This window comes from Poecilia reticulata, chromosome 21 (assembly GCF_904066995.2).
Source record: "Poecilia reticulata chromosome 21, P_reticulata-male-v2, whole genome shotgun sequence".
NCBI lineage: Eukaryota > Metazoa > Chordata > Actinopteri > Cyprinodontiformes > Poeciliidae > Poecilia > Poecilia reticulata.
This window is the reverse complement of record NC_088850.1, coordinates 8,891,587-8,912,821: the sequence shown is the minus strand read 5'-3', so window position 1 is coordinate 8,912,821 and position 21,235 is coordinate 8,891,587. Positions and strand designations below refer to the sequence as shown.

Genomic DNA, 21,235 nt, shown 5'->3' with positions numbered 1-21,235 from the left:
AAAAATATGAGGTAAGAAAGTTGAGCCTTTGGGACATAAGTGGGGTGCAGAAAGAAAAGTCAAAAGATCTTCACATTGTTCTGACACATTTATTTAAGTCAACTGTTTTTTTTTTTCCACAGGGATTTAAATCATTACCAATAAAGCAATGGGAGGATTGCGTTGATAAGCATGCAACAACTAATGCTCACAAGACTAGCCGTTAATCTCCACAGGTCAGGCGAGAAAGAGGGAGAGAAAAAACAATCAGTGTTCTTCTCTCCTTCAGTTCCAGCTGGGTAAAAAAACAAACAAAAGAAAACTAAGCAGCTTTGCTCAAACGCCACTGCAGCAAAGCGGTGATGACGCTGTGAACCATACTACTGCGAAGCTAAATAAATACAGACAAAAAAAAAGTGCTAAAGACTCAAATCAGGGGAGAGGTGGAATATTTTAGGTCTTAAACAGCAGAAAACTGGAATACAACTTAACAATAAGAGCTCTAAGAAGCAGATTGTCATAGTTTAACAATTCTTTAGTACTTCATATATTGATCTATCAATAAAATGGTGCTGGATTGATGAGCAAATCTCAAGCAATTTTTTTTTTCACATATCCCTTTTACTAAGACTTAAAAAAGGGCTGAGGGCTTAGGGTGGAAAGGGTAGAGGGGGTTCCTTCCAATGCTTTTTCAAACACCACATTCATCCATTCATTATCACATACATTTTAATTTTCCCACATTTTTTCCCCCCCATCACATCTCCAGGATGCTCTATAAACACTAAAAGAAATACAGTGGAGAGATTTAACAGAACATTTTTAAAGGACTCACACAGACACAGAGGGTTCAGAGGGGGCATAAGGGCTTCATGGTGTTCAGAAATGGGTTAGACCGGGGGGGGAATGTAGGAATGCATATGATGGCTGGGTGTGCATGTGCGTGTCCTGGTGACACAGCTGGTGATTAGGCTGGCATGTAAGGGGGAGGAGGGTCTTTCTCTGGCATCTTCATCGCCATCTCATAGGTGGGCAGAATGTACTGTACAGGAAAAGCAAAGGAAGACGTTAGATTCATTAAGTGTCCACTAAAAACAGCAAATATTTTTTAAAATATTAATGTATACTCTAGAAAACCTGATTCACTTTCTAAATGTAGTAGCTAAACAAACACACACAACCAATAAATATGGATTCAGGAAAATACAATAAAAACATCCAACTTTCAACATTTTAAGCTTAAAAAAAATAAAGAAAACGTGGATATTATGTCTCTTCTGAACCATTATTAACAATTACTAACTTTTCAAATGTAATTATAATTTCAGGGAAAAACATGACTGCCTTTGTAATGCATTATAAACTGAAAATTGTTGCTTTTAGTTGCCTTCAAACGTGGGGAATTTCACGTATTTGGAAATGGAAAATCAACAAAAAAATATTTTTTTTTCCATCTATTGAGAGTCTTTAACATGATTTGAAGATGTGTGCAGTTACTTACACTCTACATGCGTTTGTAAAAATGTACTTTTCAAAACTAACCGGTGCTTTTATAGTCTTTAAGTGTAGATAAGTAAATGTATTTGCTTTTTCCAAAAACTGAGAACCTATGTAGCTGCCACAACACCATTAACATAAAAATGTATATTATTTTGAAGTAATATTAACATTGACAGTCAGAGCAGCCTTTCTAAAGCATTATTTGTGACAACCCAAACCGTTTCTCAACATGACAAACATCCTGAATGTGCTTTGTGAGCCACCTGCTGGCTCGACTTTGACATTACACCTATGAAATCTCGTACCAGGACGCCATCATATCAGCAAATTAAGTGTCCATAAATATTGACTGCGACTCACGCATACCTGGGGAGGGGTCTCAAAAGCCGGGTACACAGCAATCTCTGGCATGTTCCTGTTGTTGATGTACTTGTAGCAGTTCCACACACAGTTGATCAAGTAAGCCTGGAAGCCATTTACAAAGAGCTACACTTACACATGTACATTAGCAGGTTTTTTTATGCTTGTAAATACAAAAACCTAAAACTTGTTCACTTCAACAGCCAGATAACACTCGCCAACATGCTGATTGGTTGGATGATATACCGAAGGCCATAATCTGGATCAAATCTTGACAAGCAGGCTGACTGCTTTACCTTGAGAATGATCAGGAAGGCAAAGAAGACCAGCACAAAGAGGAGGAGGCAGCTTGAGTTCAGAGACAGAAGATAATCCTTGTATGGGAAATCCGGCTGAGGAGCAGAAAAAAAAACAGTTTTTTGAAGCTGTGCTATATGAATTTAATTGACACAGAAAAGACTGAAACTCTGTTGTGACAGGTGGATGGCACTCATTTGTAGACAAATTGAATAAATGCAAAGATAATACTTTAATATCATCTTTCTGTTGGTGTAACATTGCAGAATCATAAATATTCCTTTTAACAGTATGTTCCGTTAGGAGCACAGTTTGTGTGCATGGAAGCAAAGATTTCTCAGGTCATTTAAATAATTCTGTTTTTAATGACCCCCCAAGGCCTGATTATGTAAACTGCTTTCAATTAAAAACAGTTGCTTGGTGCAGCTAAATCTCACACTTATCCATTTGTCAACGACAACAATGCGAAATTGCCTGATTTATTAAAGCATCCTCCACAGTGCCTGGTAAAACTATTGAGACGGTGAAGTTTATTTATTTTTTTTTTATTTATTTATTTTTTTACATTTTGTGATGTTAGACTCAAATGTAGAAGTGTAGCATGCATTTTTTTACCCTATTTGCCTTAATACACCCAAATACAATCCGGTGTAATCATTTGCCCTAAGAAGTCATTTAATATCTCAGTATAAATGCAGCTGTTTGGTGAAGACCAAAGAGGTTTGCACATTAGTGAATACCAGAAACTCTCACCTATCTCCACTTTATTTATTTATTTTTTTAATGGTGGTGTCATCATAATACTATGGGACAAGTAATCTAATCAGAGCTGCTCAGAAAACTGATGGAGAAACATTTAAAAGGTTCCCAAGAACTTGACACTGGGACAGAGCTTCACTGTAACAGGATGCAGCTTTAAGATGCTTCTTGTCTCCAGCACACCTGATTTCATTGAACGGCTTGAATGACATCCTGATGAGACAATTCAGCCATTTTACTCAGGTGTGCTTCAGCAGGGAGGCATCTACAGCTACGTTCACACAGCAGGCAGGTCTTAATGCTCAAATCCAATGTTTTTTTCTGAAACCTTTTTTTTTTGTGGAGAATCAAATGCAACCATATCAGATTTAGTACGCAAGAAGCACAAAGGCACAAATCAGGTGAAAAGATCAGAACTGGGGTCGGATATGGGTCACATGTGGGCAAAAAAGCTGATTTGGGTCACATTTGCCAGCTGTGTGAATGTAGCTTCGATGTTGCAGAATAGTAGCTCTTGATGATTGGACGTAGGCACTGCAAGTTTATATTAAAAATTTACAGCTGCACTACAGAGAGAAATGTAACTTTCAGTCTGCAGATGTGAAAATCTAGTGGAGATATAATCAAACAGCTTTGCAAAAGTAGCAGCAGCTAATGTGAGATTCTACAAAGTGCTGAGGGTCTTAAGATTCATGCATGAAAGACTATTTAACTTATGTGTAACAAATTATTTAAAAACTATATTTCTCTATCCTTTAAGATATGCACAACTTTGTGCTAAGCTGTTTTACGTAATCCTAATAAAACACACTGAAAACGGCAGCTGTAACATCACAACATTTGAAAATGTTTCCATCAATAAGAGAACCATACAGTCACAGAAAATTGATTCTCTCATACAAGTCATGCATTTTTTTCCCCCAAGGAAATACAAGTGATGAACTGTGAGCGCTGCGCAATGATGTCGACTTCCTGTTTACCAATGAGTGAAACATGCTGTGTGGCTAAAGCAGGAAATGCTGAACGAGTCAAACAGTCCAACAGCAAAATCATAAAAATCCAGTAAGTGAAAGCAAACATAAGATGACTACAGGTGGAACCCGACAGTGAAATGGGACTGACCAGCTGCTCCAGGTAGTCCCGGATCCTGGGAAGGTAAGTGAGAGAACTGATGGCCACCAGGCAGCTCAGAGCAAAGTCAAACAGCTGGTAGCAGAAAAACGGGATGAGCCATCCATCACGGTGCTGAAGAAGGCAGACACAGTTGGAAAATAGAAGATTAAACGATAACGTGGACACATCTTTACTGAATTTGGACGGACCAGAATGCTTAATTTCATACGACATCTAGATTAATAAAATAACATTGTAGAAATTATTAAAATGAACAAACTTTAAGTCCATTCCTAGGTGTCTTGGTTAAGAGTTTTTTTTTTCTTCTAAGGAATATAGATTAGGTTCATATGATGCTAGAAGACATCAAATTAAAATAAGCAAGGTGGTCCTTCCTTTAGTAACTAAGCAGTTTGGATTTTACTTCAAAATAATAGTAAAAAACACTAAGGATGGGACCTACTTCATTAGAACTAACATTATATTCCTAACATTATTTTTCAAATCTGGAGACAACTGCCACGCTATACCAGAAGGTTTTCTACAACACTTTATTGGAAAGTTGTCGTAGCGCAGCTAAGGTACGACTTTTGGACAATCTGCATATGCCTCCTGTTCCCAGTTCGCAGATAGGAGTCGTACTTTAACTGTGCAAACGAATCTAGCAGTTTAATGAAGGTTCATGTGACAAAGCTACCAAACCTGTCCTCCTTGTTGCCATCAGGCAGGCCTGCGAGGTAAACACGACACGCAGTGAAAACACAGCATGGTGTGGAACAAACCTGATACATCACAATTCCTTTCAACAACCACTTATAAAAGCTTTATTTTGTGCCAACTTTCACAGGGGGGGGGGGGGAAATGAAGCTGAATTTCTTCCACGGATTATATATTCGCACAGAAAACCCAAGACAAACCTTTTAAAATGTTAATTCTGCCACGACTTACAGTGATTGCTCCGTACACCATCATGGCACTGATAGTGAGCATCAGCAGAGAGATGGCAAATCCAACACAGGCATTTTCTACAAAAGAGCAAGAGATACAATCGGTGAATTCTGGCCACAGTAAGGCCTTGGTGCATGGTAGAGGCCAAGAGTCGAGATTAAGTGTATATTTGCCTGTGCTTTAAAAGAGGCAGCTGGGATTTGCATACTCAATAAGACGGCCAACTCACTCAGCTTTAACAGAGTAGCTCTGGGGAACATTAAGTCGATCTCTTTCAGCAGAGTCAGTAAATATGAACGACACCGTCTGAGATAATGAAATGGTCTACCTTTCATATCCTCTTTTCTCTCATCACTTATCCTCTCACTTTGTTAACTCTTGCCCTGCGGTGACTCGTGCCAGAGCTGCTGCAGTAATGCAGTCTGCATCAACCCTTTGTTATTCTGTAGCTCAGATAAAACAATCTGTGTATCAGTTTGACCCCATCTGACACTTCTAATGTCAGATGGGGACAAAAAGCACCGTCTACTGGAGCTGATAACTTGGAACTACAGTATGAATAGGCTTAGCATTAGAATTAAAAAGCATGAATGTGGGGGGGAGGGAAAGGGGGCTGACTTTAAATTGGTCTTAAATTCAAAGTTTACTCGGCAGGGTTAGAGAGCATTCAGTATTTTTGGAAAATTCCAGATAGTGACCTCAATGGTGCTTATATAAGCAGCTTCAGTACAGAGTTCTATGTCAAAGTCCATTCTTTCCCAGGTCCTAACATTCCAAAGTACTCCAAACAATAAACACAAAAGTTTACTATCAAACTATTACTCAAATTTCCACATTTAATGAATTCAGTTTATTTAAATAGCTCTGATTTAAAACGCATGTCTAAAGGCACTTTCCAAAAAAAAAAAAAAAAAATCCTAACTTATATACAGAAATATATAGTCAATAAATTCCAATTCAAATCCACCAGTTTGCACACAGAGCAGATATCAAATTATTATATTTTTGCTTACCGGACATCCTGTCGGAAGCAAAGTAATGGTCAATGACCTCATACTGCAGGTCGATAGTCGGTACGTTCTCTGGGTGCGTCACAGCCACGGTCAGCAGGATTCCCATCAACAGGTTGACCACCTGAATACAGGTAAGTACAGAGTAACGCTTGAGTTCAATTTAAATTAACTTGGGGCTAATCTGAATTCGCTTTCAAAGCTGCATGAAGTTCAAGCTGCAGATAATGCATGAAGAAAAAACATGAGCTTAAAAAAAGGCAAAAAGCACCGTTGTTGAAAGCAGAGAACACTAAGAAATTATGACACACAGGAGACTAGGCAAAAGGAAAAAAGGGTTTATGTGTTGTTGTTTTTTTATATGAATGATGAGATGTAAATTTAATCCGATATAAAAGTAATGCTTGACTGGCCCTTTAAATAAGAAGGAGGCTCTAGAGTGCTTGGGAGAAAATTTAAGAAACTAGATTAATTCTACATGTAATAAAAAAAATGTAAATATTTCATCACAGCAGCTCCTGGAAAACATTTTTAGTTCAGTTTAGTAAGCAGATATTAAAGTTTGAAAATGTAAACATGCCATCCTGCTTATAGCAGTTAATCCAATGAACATAAACATATATATGTCAGCATACAACAGTCTAGGCAAAGTAACAAAAATACCAGCTAAAGTTCTGGTAACTACACAATCCCCCCCATGCCCTCCCTCCATCATCTGCAGATAACAGGATGACTAAACTGAGTTCAGATGTAATCTGTTAACTGGAAGAACAAAAAACTCAGGAACAAACATGTTCTTTCAATTGACATAATATTGCAGATTATGACAAAGATCCACACTACACACGCAGATCATGCACCTCACTAGGCTTTCAGAATAACTAATAGGGAATAAATAAAACAAATCTTGGGGTTCATCTTAAAAGCAATGAACTGCTAACTACACACCTCAGGCAGCACAAGCACAATATGGCAATATATAAATATGGCTTCTGCAACAAAACCTTCCACTAGTTAGCCAAGGCAGGTCTGGAAGATAGTTTGAAAGGACAAATTATAGTAGTGAAACAACATAGGCAAAATGACAACAGTACTGAAAAACAGATGAATAAATAAACGAATATATGGATTAAGGGTTGAAGGACATATAGATAAATACATAAGCGGGAGAAAGTCTATTTTTCCGGTATTTAAAATTGCTAATATTTTTCATTATTATATGTGCTTCTGCTGATTCTTATTTATCTTATCTTATTATCTGACGATCGTCATGCAGAAGTTAGCGGAATATCGGCTATTTAAGCCCAATGTCACAGGTTTGACACATTTAGATCTCACACAAATACTTCCAACAAGCATGCACGGACACCAAAAAAAAAAGTTCTTGAATTTTACGTTTAATATTATACTTGAGCAGGCTCATCCACGAGAAACGCCACATAAGTTAGCTAGCTATAGCTAACATTAGCATCCCGTTAGCGTCACTTCGACATACAACAGGCTTTTCACGCTCGAATGCTGAGGCTATAAATTATTTAAATACACATGAACAGCCACAATAACAATCAGAACTGAGCAGTAATCTTAAATAAACTGCAAGGTTAACGTAACTCCTTAATTATGTAAACTTAACAGGCGAACGACGCAGGCTAACGCTGGCTAACGCTGGCGTATTGACCGTTATCGAGAACCATCTTACGCACCATATACCATGTTCCCAGGATGATAGTCCCGGTCCGAACATGGCAACATCCACAGCACCGGGTGGTGTACAGTCTGTCTCGGCTTGGCTTGAAGTGATGCATGTCCTCTACGAGTGTAGGGAGAAACATCTGGAGAGTTGGCAGGAAACGTCGGAAAAAATCTTCTCAGCATCAACAGTCAGCTAACGACCGCGGAGAAACGCCCACCACCAGCCCCGGCGATCTGCGGCTGCGCACAAGGTAGATTTAAAAACAAACCATCTATCGTAACGTGAGTCTACGTTCCCCCATCAATGTTCTTAGCTTTTAAACTTCAGTAACAATTTAAATAATACAATGCAAACTGTAGCGGAATTTTATGTCAAAATTTAAAGCATAAACGACATCAATGGTACAAGGGAGGCTAGATAAATTTCAGAAGTGTACTATTTACAATGTCCTGGAAAAACTGTCATTTAAAAGGGGTAATTTTAATTGATTATGTAGAAGAGTGTCTATTCGAGAGAATAAATAAATATGTCCTCTTTATGAACCAACTGTTGTGATTTTGTTGATTAATTATATTCTCTATGTGAAATAAATGCCTTGTCTCCCCAAAACTGCGCTCTCATATGCTTATGTTCCCACATCTTATCTGCTTTGAATAAAACACCCAGAGAAGAATCAGTTGGCTTCCATCTTCCTTAAATAAAAGCATGTGGAAACTTTTTATTACTTGACAGTAGTTGTGGATCATCTGACCTCTTGTAAAGTTAATATTAAAAAAGGTTATAAAAATTCAATATTGAAAATGTGAAAATGCAGTGATCCCTAAGGCTCTGGTAGTTTATGCAACATTAAAAATACATAAACAATTCAAATAAACAAATTCATTAAATTCCTTTTTTTTAAAAAAAAAGGAAATAAGCATTTTATTGTCTAAAGTGCAATAATGTACCATTCTTTTGGTATACATGTTATCATTTGTTGCAAAGGATGTATTTGCAGCTACAAAAATACTTTTAACGTCAACATGTGAAAAGCTCAGTCCAGTCTGCTTGATTTATCCATTCAGTTTAAGGCTAATCTGTTGACAATTCTTTGGATTAGCCAAAAAATTGAATAATGCAAAACATGTAGGAAATTTTATTTTAGGCTCTCTAGGGAGCACATATTTACATATGAAGAAGGTTTTTCAACTTATATGCAAAATATATAGATGTTTTTGTGAAGTTCTAGCTCAGTATCCACTCCGACTGTGTTGTTTTTTTAAAAAACTGTATTTTCAAAGTCTGTATTGTCCAGTTAAAAATTACTTTACATTTTTAAATGGACTCAAATTAATTGATGATTACTTCAATAATTGAGTCATCATCATCATAATCATCATCATCATCATCATCATCATCATCATCATCATCATCATCATCATCGTCTCTCTCATTAATTGTTTCAGCCCTGGTCTTCATGACCTCTCCCATTACACAATCATCATTTGGAGCTACTATTCGTTCATGTGGAATGACTATCCATGTTTTGACAAAATGAACATCTGAGGTAGGACTGGGAAGTTTTGAAGCTGAACCAGGAAGTGATGATGCAGTGAAATTTCCCCCCTGCGCATAGTGATGATCCAGCAAGGCAGTGGCTGCATTGATCTTGTTCTTTCTGCGAGATCGGTACTTCGCTCTTTGGTATCTGTTGTAACAAGAAGGAAACGGGAATCATTCTCAAATTAAGGCACAATAACAATAAATGGATGACGTATCTAAAATAATGCATTACCATCATGACACTGTGATCTGGATTTATTTTGGGGGTATTTACTTGTATTATACATTTTGTTAATTATGAATCAATAATTACAATCACAGAACAAAAACTTTTTCCCTGAGTATCGTTAATCAAATTGCCATTACCACATAATCTGATTGCAAAAGCAAATCATGTACCTTTTCAAATTGGCTTCAGAGAGTCTCCTTCTTAGTTCAATTTCCTCGGGAGTTGCTTCTTTGGTCAGCTTCAAGGTAGGGGCCCAATCTGGGTTGGATCTGTCGTACAAGTCTGCAGGTCTGCCTACAAAGTAGAGTTTTTCCACAGCAACTAGTTTAATACTGACTGACAGCATTGGCAATATGGTTATTTTCAGAAACAGTTTTAAAATGTCCTTACCACTAATAAAGTGATCAGAGCAAATCCGTGATGTACTGGACGGTTGATCTTTCCTCCGGATATTAGCTAGCCACACTCGACGACGCTCGATGCTAAGTCGCAAAGTTTGCTCACCTTCTGTCGTCCTGACTTTGGGGATGTAGTGAAAACTCCTCTTCACTTTTTTGTCTCCTCTGTTCTTACACCCTTTAACCCAACAATACACCACCATCGTGGTTCTCTTCGTGCGGTCAATGTAGTGGAATGCTTCTTCTTCTTCTTCTTCTTGATTTTTATTGGCGGTTGGAAAGAAACGTCGTGGAATGCTGATTACTGGTTCTTCGTACTATCGCAATGGCGCCGGGGTATCCGTGTGTAATGTTGTGGGAAACGTAGTAAAACTCCTCCTTTTCCTGCTGAAGTGCATTGTGGGATTAGTTGTTCTTATACCAGACTCATGTAGTTCAGTCGTGGGTGGACGACCAACAACAATATAAGGACGAATAACTTTATATTAAGCTTGATGAACAATGATTTTCTGAATAATAAAGATTAATATAAAGAAGTCATGTTAAATCTGTAGATGGAAAACTCTGTAAAGTATCTCAAATTAATTTGATTTGTAAATTACCTAAACGCTCAGTACCAGTGCTGCTTTCCAGGCTTTTATCAGCTGTAAAATATCTTTTGAAAATAACTTTTAAGAAAGTATTGAACATATTTCTTCATTAAGTTCACATTTCTGTATTAAAAATGTTTGCTTTTTTTAGTATGATGTGATACTCTATCATAATCACCAGGTTTTATCTGTAAGAAAACATGAAATATGTTTCACTTTCTGAACTGAATGCCTGATTTTTGATTTATTAAATATAACAACATTAAATTGCATGATATGATCTTCTTGGTTCTAAGGGCACTTGGTCCTGAGAAACAGTTACACAGACTGTTTTTTTTTTTGAAAGTCTTAACAGTTTTCTCAAGAGATATTTACTATTCTTTTTTTTTAAGTCCAGTCCAGGTATCTGACCATTTCCAGAAGAATCCAATTTTGCTTGGATGGACTCACAACACACAGTCAATCCCAAGAGTTCATAATTCAAGTGATGAACTTGAAAAACAACTTTAAGCATCTTAAGACAAGATTTGTTCCCATTTCTTTAAGTGCAAACAAAAATGTGAGAGAAAAATGATCACATATAGTTTTAATTCTAATAAGTTTTCATCCAATATATTAAGACATATCATGTAATTAAATCATACACACTAAGAGAGACATTATGCAGGAAGTAGTACATTATAAAACACAAAAAATCCAGTTATATTGAAGACTTTTTAACTTATATTGTATAATTTAGCAAAATAAAGGGTAAGGGTGAACATTTTTGCACTGCCCTTTTAGCACTGGATCAGCCCATACACAACTGTACATAAAATGCATAGAATCAAACAACTACCAATTAGTTCTGACTTTTAATGACACCATAATTTTATTTTTATAAGTGACAGAAAGCAAACAAAAATACATAAAACCAACATCCTGAACGTGCAAAAAGAGCACTGAGATTTCACTAGAAATCAAGGTATTACTATTTCTCAGGAATCTCAGTGACGACACAAACTAATCAACATTTTAATGTAGTAAAAACCTAAAAGGCTCTGAAAAAGAGATACAAGCTGCCACAAGTCCCCCCCATTTTTCCTTTACGCTTTATATTGTGCTACAAAAAGAATGGAAATTGCTACTGACTGATAAGTCAAATCGTGCATTGCATCTCATTTCAAACCGATGTAAAGGAATATACAGAACAAAATCCAGGATAAATAGTCAAAGCTTAGCTTAGCAGTTATTGATCTTTATACTTCTAATGAAAACTATACACATATTAAATATTTCTAAAACAGAGGCAGAATGAGGTCCTTGAAACATTTTTAATCACGTTTTATCACAGACATAACGTTAAATTAACAGAGACAGTCCGCCCAGGAAGTATTCACACCCCTTCATTTTCCACTTACAATACAGTCTGATCCCAAAATAGATTTTTATTTTTTTATGGAAAATTTGCACAAAAATAATTCACATTTTTAAGGCGTTTTTGTAAAAAAGAAAATCTAAAAATGTTATTATTGTAACTGATCTCGATGCATCTTCACCTTTGCTAGATTTAATATATCGGACATGATTTGGAAATGAACAATCTCGCATAAAAAGGTCTCGAGGTTGGCAATTCGTATAGCAGAACTCAACCAACAAAGTCAAAGGAAAGGTCAGTAGACCTCTGAGATTGTGTTGAGGCAAAAATCCGGGAAAGGATGTAAAAATCTAGGATCTTGAATACTCAAAAACTATCTTAGAATGAAAACTGTTAATATAGGAGAAAGTGAAAGGGTGTGAACACTTTCTGGTGAAAAATTAGAATTAAGTGCAAGAAAGACAAAAAAAAAAAACATTGATAATTTTCTCCTTTGAGAAAATTCATTAATAGCAGCTCTCCACAATCAGGAAGGCGGAGACACCCCATGGTGCTTAAAGATTTCAATCCAACGTGGATGTGAGAGTTAAATAAAAGTTACTTCCTGAGTCGGTTTGTGGTATTCTTCATTTGAAGCCTTGTTCTGAATAAGTTCTTCTTTGCGTTTCTTCCTCCATTTGTAAATCAGGAACGCTGACAGTAGAACTCCTATTATTGCTCCAGTTACTCCCCCCGCAATGGCAGCTGTGGACGCAAACCAAGCAAACTGAGCTAAATTCAAATTCACAGTTTACAGCTTTATTGCTTTCGGTGTGCATGCATCCCGCAGTACCTGCAACGATCTCTTTGTTTTCCAGTAAGCTGTTGCTGTTTGAGATAACAACCAATTCCGTTGCAGCTTCTCCGTCACGCCTGTGTGATCTCCCCACATTCAACACTGACGAGCTCTAAAGCAAAAGAGAAAGACATTGCATTATTTCCTGCATAATCAACCACATCAAATGCAATGAAGCAGGATATATATTTTTTTTTTCTTTTTTTTTTAAATGGGTCATACTTTGGCAGAATTTGTGTTTCCCTTTACAGGGTTTGGTACAATATCTGGGTCAGGATTGTTGTTGTTGCCTTCTTTGGAGATGTGTAATTTCATCAGGCGAGAAAACAAATAAGAAACAAGGACAAACGTGATTTGAGGATATTCAGGGAAAGAAATGAAAGTGATTATTTATAATAGTCGGTCAAAGGAAGAGCTTGAATATACCTTGTTCTGGATCATCTCCGGAACCAGAACCATCCAGGTCATATCCAGATCCCTCCCAGTCCTCTGGAGGTCTAGAAAGCTTATTTCATGGAAGAAAAAAAAAAGAATATTGTTAGCATATAAGCAAGTCACTGAATAATACAAGGTTATAAGGAAGATAACAAAGCAATAAGGAAATGAATACTGCCAAGGAGTCAAACTTCCCCTGACAATCCCATAATGATCCAGATAGTCACCACCAGTAAACACTCATGAGCAGATAACAACGGGTGATTGCATAACTCCACCCATTTAAGTTTGCAACAATTTTGGGGGGTTTTGCAAATTAATTTGTAAACCAGAAGCAAATATAATTGTAGATGTTTAAATATTGTTTATAAGTGGTCAGTAAAGAACTGATAAATGGAGAAATGCATATCATAAAACTGTAAGAGCAGCACATACTTATCAGGAAAATACCATAGGACGTCATGATCTGTGTCAGACTTCCCACACCCACTAACAGCTCTACAATAAACCTAGAGAAGCTACAGTAACTGCTTATAACTATAGTGCAGTTCCAAACTAGCCGCACCCCTTTACATCTTCCAAACTTGCACATATTTCATTGGGATTTATTTGTGACGCACCAACACAAAGTATTGCACGATGTAGAATGAAAACTGAGCCTGCACATCAACCTGGACACACCGGGGTGACGGCAGCATCATGCTATGGGGATACTTTTCTTTAGCAGGGATAAGGAAGTTGCAAGTTGGTTAATACTGATGAGAATATGGATGGAGTTAAATACATTAACAATCCTGGAGGTAAAAAAAAACGGTTTGAGGCTGCAAAGATCAAACTGGAGCATTAAGAGAATGACCGTAAACAACCAGAGTTTTGAAAGAACTGCTTAGATTTAAGCACCTTCTTATGTTAGGATGCCCTGGTTAAAATTCAGATGTAATTGCAATTGAAAGGCAATACTGAAAAAAAATAAAAAAAATTTTTCAAAGATGCTTTGAATATGTGTTACTTTGTGCTGGTCTGTCATATAAAATCCTAATAAAATAGACTGAAGATTGAGGCCGAAACATGGAAAAAAAACATCCCTGTAAGCACACAATTTTCCGTTTTGCTTTAAGTTACAATTCAAAGCATAGCAAAGAAAATGTGACCAAACATCTTCTTTCAGTTTTGTGGCCATAACTTAAGAAACAAATCTATGACTTGTGAGAGGTCAGCCATTTCTAACTGGCGCGTTGTGGCAACAAAAAACTAAACAAATAAACCTTGAATTTCCTCAATTCAAAGTTTCTTAAAACTTTAAAGTGAAGTGAACTATTTAGGTTTAAAAACATATGATTAGTAAAACATCTAACAGATGTATATCTCTATGTCTTGCATTCACATTTTTGCAAGTCCTGTGAATTAAATATTAAGGTGCGTCAGGACAGCATTCTTTTGAGTTCTAAAAATATATAAGTGCATACCTTAAATTTGTTAGCATAGCTACCTTTATCAGGGAAATATAGGGCTTCATGACGTTGTCATATTGTACCACATCCAATAAACAGGTCAATAACACACCTATATTTGTGTTATTTGTGTTACACCTGTATTTGTAGGTACTTGCAAATACAGAACTAAAAAAAAAAAAAAGTTTTCTCACATATTTATTTAATTGCACTTCATTAAAAATATGTGATCAATCGTTTTTGGTCCATAAAATGTCTGTGAAATTAATACATAAATATTTTTCTGTAAATTAGATTTTTTTTTATAATATTTATTTGCCCACGATCTTTGTTTTTTTGTTTTTAAGCCTGGCCCGTGAACAAATAGCATTATATGAGTCAGGACATCAACTTTCTCAAATAATAATAATAATAATAATAATAATAATAATAATAATAATAATAATAATAATAATAGTATAAAAAAACAGCATAAGTCGTAAAAGTAGATTTGAATAAGCCAATGAGTGCCTTCAGTCACTGAAATGTAGCTTTAGTTGGGAAGTTTAAAACCTCCAAACTGTTTTGACATATTTTTGGCTCGAAGTTATTGCTGAACAGGAAGTGAGCGAGGTGACCGCGAGACTAAAGTAACCACCATGTCTCCTCTGCTTAATAAGATTTAAAGGCAGAAGGTGACTTACCGACACCCTTTCAGGAAGGATTAATCCCAGTGCTAAAACCACGGACACAGTCAGGGATAACCGCATCTTTAGGCTGAGGTAGAGTCCCCTTTGTTAACGCGTCTCTCTCCTCCTTACTCAGAAGAACTATGATTGAAAAACAAAACAAACAAAAAAAACCCAACCTGTCTACTGATCCAGCTGGTTTCGACCTCATAAACCCCACCCACCGTGAAAATGATCGCACACTGTACCTGATGGGAGGAGACTGTTTTAATAAAGGTTGGCTGTAAGCCAAGAAGCAGCGCCTTGTACAATTTACTGACACACAGATGGGCTTAAAATAACGTCAGCAGAACCATAATACTCTACTTTTCTTTCTGGAGCAAAAAAAAAAAAAAAAAAAATCACTCTTTATTCTGAGAACTTCGGTTACATCCCGCATTAAGTAATTAACTTTGATTAAAATCACTTGCACAAAAGCTGTGGGCAATTGTCGGTGCATGTTTTGGACCATTATCTGGCTCAAAGGCATGAGAACCTTTGTAAGTTCACTGCTTTTTTAAAATATAAAGAATGTGTAGTATTTTAAAGAGTTTCTGCTGTAGTGCAGTCTAACAGTTGTTCTTTAGAGCAACATCCCCACACATCCTCCATTATTACTATGCTAATCGATGTGCATTAAGTGTTTTTCCCCTAGTCAGGTTTTTATTTTACCTTCCTTGATGTGTGGTAGATGTTCCAGTTATTCAAAGCTTTTTAATCTAAGGCTGTTATAAATATGAGGAAGATGATCCACATGAGAACAAATCTGTATTACCTGAATGCTATGTAAACATGACTTCCCAATTTTGAGAAATGGCCATAGGACAGAGGTCTGAAAGCTTTACCGTTCAAAGCTCCATTTCTGCCGGCAGTTCACCTAAATGAAATGTTTGGAGTTGCAAATGTAACATGGTCGTTTGAAAGATTACAACTTACATTTTTGATAATTATCTCCTACATATATAACTGTTTTATTCCTGTTTAAGCTTCAAAATAAAGAAACTTTTACAAAAGAAGAGGATGGATACATTTTCCTTTATGGGATATTTAAAAAAGGCATCGTCAAGAAATGCTTGCTGCATAGACACAACTTTAATGAATAGAAGTGCCTAAGTCTGTTTCTGGACAAAAAGATATTAGTTGTCCTGTTGGCTATAAAATTAAAAAGCAGTGAAAACAGTCTAAGGAAAGAAATACATTGTTGCAACTAACATTTTCTATTAAGTTTTTAAAATAGCCAGTGCCTTTTTTGAGAAGAAAGTATCAAAGAAAATCTGCTCCCTCTGTTGGCATATCACATTTTTTTTTACCAGTCTTTAATTGCAGTCCAGAGACGCACATTATTACGGTCACAAATGGCCCACATGCCGCATTTTGAACCCCTTTTCCCCCCGCAACTCAAAAACTGAAGAACCACAACAAATGGATTGAAATGTTAGAAGAACAATTTAATCATACATAGTCACAATTCTGCTTCCAAAAAAAAATGAGTTTGTTTTCTTCATCTAACATCTGGAAATGTACATAAGGCCACCTGAAAATGTACATGACTGACAGTGTGACAAAAACTCATATGTTCATATTTATATAATTGACAATATTTTACATTGCTTTTGCTTACAAGGTTGTGGCTGTTCCAAAACACAGCACTCATCTGTACAAAAATAATTCTCGTCATATCTTGTGAAGTTTCCATGGTAGCAGAGAGGACTAAATGCAACCTCGATTTTAGTAGACTGTCACAAATTAGAGACAAACGGTTGATGTTTCAGCTTCAGTACAAATAGAGGCTGGCCTTTCCATAACAGATTTAAAAAACAAAACAAAAAAAAATCATGCCAGATTGCAAAGCCATATTTTTTTTTTCCTTTAAAATACCACTTGATCAAATAAAACTGTATACATTATATTCAAGGGGAAAGGAGTGATGAATATACACACACATATCTAAATGCACAATTTTTGCTTCTTTTTTTTTTTCCTCCCCTCAAAAAGTGTAAAAGACATCCCATTTACAGCATCAACGTTTACAAATGTACAACTGTACAGACGAAATAAAAGCATCACTACAAATTTAGAGCAAGGCCTGTCAAAAAAACACCACAGCTAAACATATTTTTGATTTAACTAATAATCTTACACTTATTAACTGCACATATACTACATGTAATCTACAATTCATAAGAAGCAAAGAAGCCATCACTACGAGCATTACAGGTGAATTGTATAAGTCTTGATGGCCTTCGCCGGCCTCCACCGCTGCACTTGCAAACCCAACCAAATGAAAAAAAAACAACCTATTTATATATATTTATATATTAAAAAGGAAAAAAAAAAAAGATACAAAAAGTTCTTTAAACATCCCTTTCCTTAAATCATCTCACTACTTCTAGTTCATTTCACCTCAGACAAAAAGATGGGATGAGCTCCACATCACTTTTTTTTTTATCCCCTTCCCGTCTTTTGGACTCTGCTCTGACCTTCTAATCGGTGGGAGTTTCATCCTCACTGCAAGCCGCCTCCGTCCCACCAAATAAGCAACAATATTACTCGTACATAAAGATGCTATACGTCGCTCAACTACTTCTACGCAAGAGATGATTATTCAGTACGTAAATATACTGTTTTCTAGGGCAGTAATCATCTCCAACTACGAGACAGATGTTACACAAAACATGATAAAAAAGGGGGCGGGGGAAGAAACAACAAAACAAAATCATTCCAAGGATTAAAACCCGTCAAGGCATGCGAACGCATTTCCTGCCCCCCAACCCTGCTATCCCCTAGGTAAAAGCTCTCGTTAAGAATAAACCTGCTGTACAACCAAACCTCATGCTCCACTTCTTCTTTATTTATTTTTTTATCAATTTGTAGCTCTTTTATTTATTTTTTTACTTTCATTAACCCCAGAACAACAAACTGCATGAGGGTAAGAAGAACGGCTCAAAAGAACGGGGGCTCCATGAATGCAGCAGCTCGGACTACTTGCCCATAGTACCGGAACGCGAGGCCGACTCGGAGCTGCTGGCGTAAACACGCGGCTCCCCCGACAAAGTCTGGAGGCGAGAAAAAGCCACAAGTGGAACATGAACCCAAGACTAAAGCACCAATCCCCAACGGCGAGCTGAAGAAAAAAAGGTCTGGAGGACCTCAGGGCGACTGTGGCACACACTGCTCACCCCCCAAAAAAATCCATAATCTTTAGTGCCGTTTGAAAACTAACTCATTTAGCTGCTTTGGCATGTGAAAACACACTTGTACTGTGCGTGGGATATTATACAAATATAAAATTCAATCACCTAGAGCTCCATCAGGACAGCTGACATATTAATTCTGGCTAGAAAAACAATAGGAATTGTGTTTCAAAAGAATCACTCAGTTTTGCTTTATAAAGTCACTTGCTGGTGTTAATTGTAAGAATTGTAAATTTCAGCAAATGTGTAATAATTTTTTTTCTACAGAGAATTTACAAGGTAAAAAAAAAATTAAATGTACAATATGAAAACCAGTCAAATACATCGATTACATCATTAACAACGTGCTTGTGCTTTACCCAGGAAACAAAATAAAATAAACAAAACAAATCAGAAGGTAGCCTGCTGACTGTGCAGCCCCTGGGTACTTTTTCAGGGGTGGCAGAGTGGCAGGGGTCAGTTGTCACAGCATTCTTAGGTGAAATTGACTTGTCTTTTTGTTTTTTGTCGTTTTTGGTAAATAGCCCCCCAACCCATAGAAGAAAAGGGATGACCGATCACATCAAAGGCCTATGGCTAAAGGAGCAAGGTCTCACAGGACAGGGGTTTGGGCTTCACACTCCTCCGCTTCTTCAGGGGACCCAGACTGTCGATTACATCAGTCCGTTTGTGGGGCCGCCGATGGGGCCGAGTTCAGAGCCGCCGCTCTTCATGTAGTACTTTTCTAGTTTAGCCAGAATGTGCTTCCCGTATGTGTACTTGCGCAAAGTGGCAATGTGAGGCCGGATCTAAGACAAGGAGACAAAAGAAAACGCATTAGAAATAAAATAAAATAATTCAACTTCAAAACAAGACAGAAATGGGGAAAAATACAAGACATTTCTGATAAACATCAGAGCGTTTTGGCTTTGTAAATGCTAACTTTCTTTCTTATTCATTTTTATTTCCGTAGACTGAGATGGAATAATAAATTAGAAAAAAGTTGAATAAATAAATCATAATTACTACTTCCTTGAATCATTTGCAGACATAAATTTCACAAACCCTTCAAACTTTTCCCAACTCTAAAAATGAATCACCGATTAGCTTTGTGGACACAGATTTATTACACTTTATTCACAACAATTTATTTGACTATTGCTTCAAAGGAGAAAAAAAAAAAAAAAAAAAAGGTGTCATGTTTTGCCTTTACTTGTTGGAAAAAAAAGGAGTGGCACAGAACAGCAGATGATTGCGAACGACGGTTAAGATCTCTTAAGCTTTTGAGAATGTAGCTTAAAAGGTGAGGGGAACCGAGTCATGAGCAGCTGCCCTGCTGCGGTAGCTCTGGCTGCTTTGGATGACTGACATCACGTTGTCATGACGTCATGCACTGCTCACACGCTGCGCTTACCTTGTGCATGATGATTTTCCGCTGAGCAGGCTCTGCCATGTCAATCATTCTCTGGACAACGTAGTTGGCGTACTGGTCCTTCATCATGGTGTACAAGGCGCTGTGGGGCCCGTCTTTCTGGCAGCACACCTCGTCTATCAGAAGGGCCCTCTCTGCACGCGAGGAGTGGATCACACACTTCTCCACGACGTTACTGGGGACACATGAGGTACTGTTACACACAAATCAACGCCTGAGCGAGGGCACGGTTTAAGTGTAAAGCTGAAATCTGGTCTGGATGTCTTCCTTCCCCGATTTGTGGTCAATACAATTTACAGAGATCCAACAAAGTGTTTCACCTTTGTGTCTTATTGCAGATTATCAATTAGATAAACCTATTTAGCAAATGATTACTGCTCTTTGTAGGACTACCGAGTGCAAACTTCACTTCTACCAACTTCAGAACCTCCAAGAAAGTTTGACTGCAAGAAACTCTGATGCTCCTGCGTATTTGGCCCCCACTAAATCACTTCTTCCCCGCTGCCTTCCTGACTGTCCCATCACTACATGCGTCATACCTGCACTATAAACATCTCATTATGGAGTTTCCATGCAAATAATTGCAATCAAGCACTGAAGTCTGTGCAGAGCTTCCAACAAGTGCAGTTAAACGCAACCATGCGCATAAAATCCAACAGCTGTTTTTCATCAATCAGGCCTAGTTGAGCTGCGACTCTTAAAAGTGCAATGGCTCACTTTCCCTCCCCCCTGTCAGTAGTCTGATAAATCCAACTCCACAACTGATTTGCAGCCTAAAGAGCATGATTTCCTTTGGTGGACGGGGCTATATGCAATTTGGAGGTGTGGTCGCTGCTCCACCTATCCCATGAGTCCCGCTCGTAGCACCTCATTTATCTGAATAAAGATTGTGGATTATTCATTTCAGCTGCTTGGAGAGATTCCTTTTGCACTGCAAAGAATGTTACATTAAATTACAATGAGCGCTCTCGGCCAAGTGTAGGCTGATCTGACCCAGATATGTTGCCGCCACCATAATTATCCACCACAATCTAACCACAGCAGGTTTTCAGAAACTCAAAATAGTCAAAGAGCTCTCACGGCTCATCCTACATAATGAGAGACAGGATGAGTTCTTGATTCACCCTAGAAGACCTCATCAGGACTCTACAGAGACCTAGTTTGTTTTTAATGTGATTAAGTTCACTGTAAAGGGCTCAGATGTTTATCAATTCAATACATTTTTTTATGAAGATTTTATTTTAAAGAAATTGGGATTTGGGAATACCAAGTTTGTGGGAGGTTCATTGTAATTTAAAAAAATTCAACATTTACTATCAAAGTAATTCACAGATATAACAATTGAATGCAGTATAAACTAGAAGCACTTCAAGCATTCATAGTATTTTTTTTTTTTAAACGGTGAAATCATTTAAATATTGCTGAAA

The 21,235-nt window shown here is 37.2% G+C and overlaps 3 protein-coding genes across 3 annotated transcripts in view; all 3 read right to left on the bottom strand.

Annotated features, from left to right (window-relative positions):
- Positions 1 to 73: 73 nt before the first annotated feature.
- Positions 74 to 7,901, bottom strand: laptm4a (lysosomal protein transmembrane 4 alpha). The gene is made up of 7 exons (XM_008397565.3): positions 7,670 to 7,901; positions 5,970 to 6,090; positions 4,957 to 5,033; positions 4,018 to 4,140; positions 2,136 to 2,231; positions 1,846 to 1,944; positions 74 to 1,021 (listed from the first exon to the last, which is right to left on the bottom strand). Exons 1-7 carry the CDS (start codon positions 7,796 to 7,798, stop codon positions 947 to 949), a joined length of 720 nt encoding a protein of 239 aa, XP_008395787.1. The 5' UTR covers positions 7,799 to 7,901; the 3' UTR covers positions 74 to 946.
- Positions 7,902 to 8,336: 435 nt separating this feature from the next.
- Positions 8,337 to 15,558, bottom strand: LOC103457438 (uncharacterized). The gene is made up of 7 exons (XM_008397563.2): positions 15,180 to 15,558; positions 13,037 to 13,115; positions 12,833 to 12,903; positions 12,608 to 12,722; positions 9,821 to 12,519; positions 9,601 to 9,724; positions 8,337 to 9,346 (listed from the first exon to the last, which is right to left on the bottom strand). The coding sequence occupies exons 1-5, from the start codon at positions 15,243 to 15,245 to the stop codon at positions 12,362 to 12,364; spliced, it is 489 nt and encodes a 162-aa protein (XP_008395785.1). The 5' UTR covers positions 15,246 to 15,558; the 3' UTR covers positions 8,337 to 9,346; positions 9,601 to 9,724; positions 9,821 to 12,361.
- A 1,072-nt stretch (positions 15,559 to 16,630) lies between these two features.
- The window catches only part of LOC103457434 (apolipoprotein B-100-like), a 39,881-nt gene continuing 35,276 nt past the window's right edge, over positions 16,631 to 21,235 (bottom strand). The window contains 2 exon segments of the mRNA XM_081602805.1: positions 16,631 to 19,185; positions 19,791 to 19,983. Coding sequence (XP_081458931.1) covers positions 19,051 to 19,185; positions 19,791 to 19,983 — 328 coding nt within the window. The 3' untranslated portion in view covers positions 16,631 to 19,050.